We start from the raw sequence: 6,971 nt of genomic DNA, 5'->3' as shown, positions 1-6,971 counted from the left end.
ATGGCCTCCTACGACCTCTGCCGTCCATGCGGACCCACCCCGCTGGCCAACAGCTGCAACGAGCCCTGTGTACGACAGTGCCAGGACTCCAGTGTCATCATCAACCCTTCTCCTGTGCTGGTCACCCTGCCAGGACCCATCATGACCACCTTCCCCCAGAACACTGCTGTTGGATCCACCTCCTCAGCTGCTGTGGGCACTGAACTCAGTGTGCAGGGACAGCCCATCTCCAGTGGATTTGGTGGATTTGGCTATGGCTTTGGCTACGGCCGTGGATTTGGCTATGGGCTGGGCTATGGCTATGGGCTGGGAGGCCTGGACTGCTATGGCCGTGGATTTGGCTACTACAACTTCTAAGGGCCATCAGCACCATTTCTGACACCAACCACCTGCTCCTCAGAACACACCACAGGCACAGGGGACACCTCTCCTGGCCAAGGTTCTCAAACAGGCTCAGCCCTTCCAGCTCCACCTCCAAGCAAGGCGGCAGCCAAGGGGCCAGCCTGGGCTGCCTGCAAACATGCCCCATCTGCCTCCTGCCTCCTTCTTCTGTTCCCTGCTCTGCATTGCCCCCTTGGCTCTGTCCACTGCCCTGTGCTGCAGACCCCTTCTGCCAAGCCAGAGACCGTCGGGCATCTCTGGTGTGCTGCTCCCTCTGTGGGGCAGGAAAGCATTGATCTCTGGCCAAACCTCTTGCAAGCAAAGGACCTTGGCAAATGGTCACCCTCATTGTACCTCAAAATGGTTCCCTTCTGCTGGCTTCTGCTTTGTTACTATTTTGTCTCAATAAAGTTTTTCATGCATCCTAACCTCAAATGTCTGTTAATTGAATGGAGGTGGTAATGAAGGGGGTGTGAAACCAGTTTTCCTTTCACTGCACCATAGGAGAGGAGGAATCTAGAGTTCAAGTTTCTTCAGGAGATGTTTAGGTTGGATATCACAGAAGTCTCCTTCATGGACAGGGCTGTCATTCGTGGCACAGACTGCACAGGGTGGTGGTGGAGTCATCGTGCCTGCAAGGATTTAATATCCCTGCGGATGTTGCTCTTGGGAACATGAGTTACCGGTGGCCTTGGTGGAGCCGAAGGAGTGATTAGACTTGATATTTTAAATTTCGATCTTCTGCAACATAATTTATTGTGATAGCTGCAAGTTCCCCACACCCCTTTCTTAACGACTGTACTTGTCACCTATTGTCCTGCCTTCCCTACTCCACATAGTCCTAGCCACGCCCCCAGTTTTCCCTATTGGTTCCTATACCCTAACCCCACGTGGCCCTGGCCACTCCCTCGGGTTTCCCCTATTGGTTCCTGTACTCCTAACTCCACCCATGTACCTCCCCTGTACCCAGAGGTCACTGGGCCTGTGTGCTGTCCCTGCCCCGCTCTGTTTCCCTATAAAACCCCTTACCCTCCGCCATCTTGCTGTCTATGCTCCACGCGTGTCTATGCTCCACATGTGCTGAGCATGTGAGGCCTTCGCCCTCGAGGCATCTCTGCCTCGGGGAGGTCGTTGACCTCTGCTGCACCATGCGAATAAACATCTTCCAAGGACATAACGCATACACCCTCCTCGCCTCCTTTATCACTGCCGGTTGTGGAAGCAGACGAACCAGAGCTAGCCTTATGGCTCCCTGGCTGGTGAGAGCACAGTGTCCAGGCCTGGGACAGAGGGTTTGGAGCACTGAGGCGCTGAACTGGGCTGGGTAGAGAACCTCTAGGGTAAAGTCTGCTGCAACATCCTCTAAACCGCAACAATAATTGTTTCACCGATATGATCCTTTAGTGATAGTTTTCATAGTCCTTTTTTACCAATCCATGGGTGTTGGTGTCACCTGTGAGAGGAAGGAGAGGTCAAATGGGAGTGGCAGCATGGGAGGGGTGAGCCAAGGCCTTTGGGGTCTTGAATTGTGGGAAGTGCACAGGACTGAGGCCACTTCTCTTGGAGGATTTCCCTGGAGGAAATAGTGCTTGGCTGAGCTCAATGTCTGCTCTGTCCCAGTGACTCAGCCTGGGCATGAGGAGAGAACTGTGGATGTTGTTGAACTTGTCCATTTTGTGAAGCCTTTTAGGCTCCTTCCCACTCCCTGGTAAGGAGTTGAAACCACAGGAGCAACACTGTTCATCTTTCTGAACAATTATGAGGGCAGTAGGACTGTTTCCCCCTCAGTGAGATTGCCAATGATGCAGTGACTGAGGCACTGGGTGGCTGTGCAACCACTCAGAGGGAGCTGGAGACTGAGGAATCTCCTAAAGTTCCAGAAATGTGAATGTGTCGTTCTTCATCTGGGAAACAATGCCAGTGGGGCCTCTGGTCATGCTGGGGGCTGAGAGGCCTGAAAGCAGCTTTGTTGGGCATGACCCTGTGGTGCTGGTAGAGAACAAAAATCCAATCCTTTTCTTTCTTGAAAAAGCATCACTACTCCTCTACATAGATTCCAGACAATTCTTGGCATGAAGTCAGGAGAGGTCACCTTTCCTCTCTTTCAAGCACTGGTGGGGTCTCTTGTGGAGAGGTTTGAGCGGTTCTAGGCTGCCCAGGGAAAGATGCACAAGGGCTTAGTGAAACACAAGCAGCTCAAGGAAAGCAAGACACTGCAAGGACTGGAGAACCTTTCCTAGGAGAGAGGTTGAGAAAGGTGGTACTGCCAGGAGAGAAGGATGGATAGGGCTGTGTCCTAAGTGTGCTCAAATTGCTGATGGCAGGGAATGAAGTCAAGGGAATTTGGTTGTTCTCAGCAGTGCACACACATGAAAGAAAAGGGGGAAGGCTACAAGAGGAAAGAGATGAAATTCCATGTGCCAAGAAAGGAAGAATTTCTCAATATGAGTATAGTCGCAGAGTGGAAAAGCTGGTGGAGTGTCTGCTATGGGAGATTGAAAACTGAGCTGGCCATGGTCCTGGAAATGCTGCTCTTGCTTGAGCAGAGAAGTTGAAGCCATTCCACTCCAGAAATCATGCCCAAGTGGTTGGTGTCATTCCTCCTAATTGCTGGGTGGGTTCAAGAGTCCTTTTTGGAAGAGATTTTCTCAAATGTGTGCTGGCATGGAGAGACTTTGCCAGAGCCATACACAGGAGAACATTAATGTGTCAAGCCTTTTGAGGCAGTAGGTCCTGGACTTGTGCCATGCTGTGGAAGGTGTGCCCTCCTCCCCTGCTTCCTGTACCTGTCTTGGTTGTTAACAATGGTGATATATCAGCTACGAGAGGTGTTGTGCCTCTTTTCCATCCACTGTAAGGGCTTGTATGGCACTGTGCTTGGAGAGTATGTGAGACCATTTGAATCCAAAAAGAAGAGGAAGCATCTCAGGCTTTGATGCAGGAAAACTTTATTCAGGCAAAAGAATAAAAATTAAGAAGAAAGAATTGGAAGAGATCCAGTGTGAGGAGCAAGCAGGGCAACCATCAGCTGGTGGGCTTTTCTTGCAGGAGCTGTTGCCAGAGGGCCGAGCTGGTGGTGTCAAGGGTGGTACAAGGATCCCTTAGTAAGTGTAGTAGCCCCTTCTGCCGTAGCAGCCCAGGCCTCCCAGGCCATAGCCATAGCCCAGCCCATAACCAAATCCACGGCCATAGCCAAGGCCATAGCCAAATCCATGGCCATAGCCCAGCCCATTGCCAAATCTGCGGCCATAACCCAGCCCATAGCCAAATCCACTGCCGTAGCCAAAGTCAAGATCATAGCCAAATCCACGGCCATAGCCAAGGCCATAGCCAAAGCCACCAAATCCACCAGAGATGGGCTGTCCCTGCACACTGAGTTCAGTGCCCACAGCAGCCCCAGAGGTGGATCCAACTGCAGTGCTCTGGGGGAAGGAGGTCATGATGGGTCCTGGCAGGGTGACCAGCACAGGAGAAGGGTTGATGATGACACGGGACTCCTGGCATTGCAGTGCACAGGGCTCGTTGCAGCTGTTGGCCAGCGGGGTGGGTCCACAGGGACGGCAGAGGTCGTAGCAGGCCATGGGTGTGGTGTGGAGGGTTCCTGGAAGAGAGGGGGGTTAGGCAGGGCAGGGTGGTTGGGCTGGGAGGGGCAGTGATGCAGGAGGGTGAGGGAGTGTGGAGGTTGTTGTGGGTCTGTGGGGAGGCATGAGGGCTGCTGAGGCTGAGGCTGGGAGTGCAGGAGGAGAGGCGCCAGGGGTGCAGGAGCAGGAGGGTGAGGGGCTTGAGACTCACCTGGTTGTTGTCAGGAGCAGGAGGAGAAGGTGTGAGAAGTGTGTGAGGAACAAAGGTGCTGGGCTGGCTTTTATGCTGGTTCTGGAGGGGTGGGACAGCCTTGTCCCATGGCCTTGGGGCATTTTGGAGGCAACAGCTCTTGGGTGGCCCAGCCTGGTGAGTCATGAGCTGGGGAGTGTTTTCAATCATGCAATTCTGCAATTCCATGTCCTGACCTTGAGACTGTGTCCTTCTGATGTTGGCGGTACCTCTAATGGCAAGGATTAGTGATCATTATCTTGTTGATGGCGCATGTCAGGACGTGTAGAATATTCAACCAAAGCTTTGGTTGAAGTGTAGTGCTGTCACTTAGATCATGCCATGGCATATTGACAAGTTCCATAGGCATTCTTTCCACCCTCCTGAAAGAACTCCCAGCTCTCTCAGCTTCTGCTCACATTATACATACTCCAATTCTGTCAGTTTCATGGTCACCCTGCATGGCTCTTGGTCAACCATGTCAATGTCATTGTTCCATTGTTAAGCCCCACCCGTGGTGGGGACCAGGACAGTCCATTCCCTAAACTTTTCTAAAGAGCAGACACATGGCTTTGAAGGGTGAATTATTCAACGGATGGGGAATTGTGCTCGTCATGTGTCTTGTCCTCCTTATCCTTCATGATTTTTCCCTTCCATGTGTCAGTCACAGTCCAGCACTGGGACCCCACAGTGTGACCTTACTGGGCCCAGCCAAGATGAGCACTATGGATGAATCAATATAGGACTTTGGGGAGCATGGGAGATGTCTGTAAATCACAGGGATTGTTTTCCCATCTCCAACGGGAAAGGCTAGAAATATAGACAGGCTTTGAAAAGTGGCAACATGGTGGAGAGGGATAGAACATCGCGGAAAGGGCAGCCCCTCAAAAGCAGTGCCCCTGTAAAACCAGACCAGCCTGACAGTGCTGTGATGGTTTGGGACCCTCTTCACAATGCACTTTAAAACTGTGAACAGGCTCAGTGCCATGGGGTTGTGGGCAGGCGGCGGCCCGATGCTGCAGATCCCGAGTCCCCGAGGCCGGCGGTCGGCGTAATCCACGGGGACGCTGCCGAGGATGCCATCGCCTGGGACTCGGAGGAGGCCAGGCCGTAAACCGCTCTCTCCCTCCCCTGGAAAGTTTTTCCTAAGCTTATTGGTTTAAAGTTCGCTTCCCCGCCCCTAGCACCGCCCCCGCTGCTTGCCCTCACTAGAATGTTCTGCTGCCGGGCTTTCCCCATGAGTTGCTTGTAATCCCCTCCCTAGTTATATTTCATTTGCTCCCCCGCTTGTCCCTCATGTTGTCCCGGAGCCCCGTTGGCTCCGCCCCTGTTGTTCCTCCCCGGGAAACCCCGTATTTCCCCCTAAAAACCCCCGCCCGTTGTTCTCTCGGCGTGGTGTGGCCGCGACCCCAGCCCCGCCGGGTTCTGCGCCCGGCAGCTGCGTGGACCGCGCCCCCACCCGAGAGCCCCCAGTGTGCCTTCCCCCGCGCCGCTCTCCTGAATAAACTGCACACTGCTGACTCTCAACTCGTAGCACTCTCTTTATCACGGAAGCGACCAGCGACTCCACGGCGTTCCTGCCCGGGAGGCACCCGCTCCGCCGCGTGTCCCTGCCGCCCAAGGGAGCGACTCCTGGGGAATACCGAGGCTGACCGCAGCCGCCTGACAGAGCTGAACAGCCGGGAGGGCTGAGAGCTTGGGCCAGGTGAGGCCCCGAGGCCTCCCTCTGAAGCCCCGAGCTCGTTGGGGGCCAGGCGGTCGGACCCCGCCGACCCTTACAACTTCAAGTGGCGCCGCTAACGTGACCCTCCGAACCTGCCTTCGCTCCTTGGAAGGGAAGAGTGGAGATCTGTTGTTCCGCCACCCGGCGAGTTGCAGCACCCTCCCTGGACTACATCGAGAGGTGCTCCTCGCCGGCACTGCCAGCCCCGTGAGCCCCGTGAACCGACCGCGCCGCTTTGTGTTCGGGTGAGTTGGTAGGGGAAGGGGTCCCCTAGCTTACCCTCTTTTCATTTAATTTTTCGTTCGGATCGGTCGGGTGAGAGTTTGGTTCGGCTAACCTCTATCTCGGGTGGAAAAGATGGGAGTTAACCTAACCAAAAAGCAACGAGAATTTTATGTTTCCGTTAAAACCTCCCTCCGAGTAGCGAAATTTTCTTTTCCCTCCCCGCTCCTAAAACGCTTTGTTAAATTTATTTTTGCCGAATTTCCCGATGTTTCTCCCCAAGATGCTAACTCCATCGATTTTTGGCGTGGGGTCCGCTCGCGCATGAACCAGCTTCTGTCCCGTGGGGACAAGCGAGTGGACCAGTTTTTCGGGATTTTAACACAGATTTTCCACGCTTTCCGTCCCTCCCTTCGGAGCGCGGGAGTCCCTGCTAACCCTTCCCCGTCTGCCCGTTCCTCAACTAACCCCAGCCCCTGTCCTTCTCGAGGCGACCGCGGCGGCTCAGAACGTCCGCGGACGCGGAGTTCTCATCTAGTCTCCGGCGCCCCCGTGGTCACTTCGTCCCCTGCCTGGGAGGGAGAACGCGCGACCCTCTCGGGCACCCCCGGTTCTGTCTCTCCTAACCCCTCTTCCCGGGTTGATTCGTCCCTGGTAGTCCCCCGCAATCCCCGCCGTGTTTCCTTTTGTCTCCCCGGAGAGCCACAAAGGAGCGGCGGCTGGCACCAGGATGGCGCCTGCCGCGTGGCTTTCCCATCCCCCATCCCTTCTCCCTATAATCCTCCCGTTCCCGCTGCTGCTTCGGCTTTCCCGCCGAGCCCCTTCCCTGATCCCG

The 6,971-nt window shown here is 54.7% G+C and overlaps 2 protein-coding genes across 2 annotated transcripts; one reads left to right on the top strand and one right to left on the bottom strand.

Moving 5' to 3' along the window:
* LOC146442563 (feather beta keratin-like) lies at window positions 1-357 on the top strand. Its single transcript, XM_085049867.1, has one exon. The coding sequence runs from the start codon at window positions 1-3 to the stop codon at window positions 355-357; it is 357 nt and encodes a 118-aa protein (XP_084905993.1).
* Window positions 358-3,312: 2,955 nt separating this feature from the next.
* LOC146442562 (feather beta keratin-like) lies at window positions 3,313-3,962 on the bottom strand. Its single transcript, XM_085049919.1, has 2 exons — window positions 3,635-3,962; window positions 3,313-3,523 (listed from the first exon to the last, which is right to left on the bottom strand). Exons 1-2 carry the CDS (start codon window positions 3,960-3,962, stop codon window positions 3,483-3,485), a joined length of 369 nt encoding a protein of 122 aa, XP_084906045.1. The 3' UTR covers window positions 3,313-3,482.
* Between the last annotated feature and the right edge of the window lie 3,009 nt (window positions 3,963-6,971).

This window comes from Lichenostomus cassidix, chromosome 2 (assembly GCF_008360975.1).
Source record: "Lichenostomus cassidix isolate B80296 chromosome 2, HeHo_3.0, whole genome shotgun sequence".
NCBI lineage: Eukaryota > Metazoa > Chordata > Aves > Passeriformes > Meliphagidae > Lichenostomus > Lichenostomus cassidix.
This window is presented reverse-complemented; position numbering and strand designations above follow the sequence as displayed.

Bases quoted from the DNA above. Each gene is read 5' to 3' on its own strand.
- LOC146442563 (XM_085049867.1), top strand. From the start codon at position 1: ATGGCCTCCTACGACCTCTGCCGTCCATGCGGACCCACCCCGCTGGCC.
- LOC146442562 (XM_085049919.1), bottom strand. From the start codon at position 3,962: ATGGCCTGCTACGACCTCTGCCGTCCCTGTGGACCCACCCCGCTGGCC. The intron at 3,524-3,634 runs GTTATGGCCGCA...ATGGCCTGGGAG, and splicing joins TGGATTTGGCTATGGGCTGG to GCCTGGGCTGCTACGGCAGA.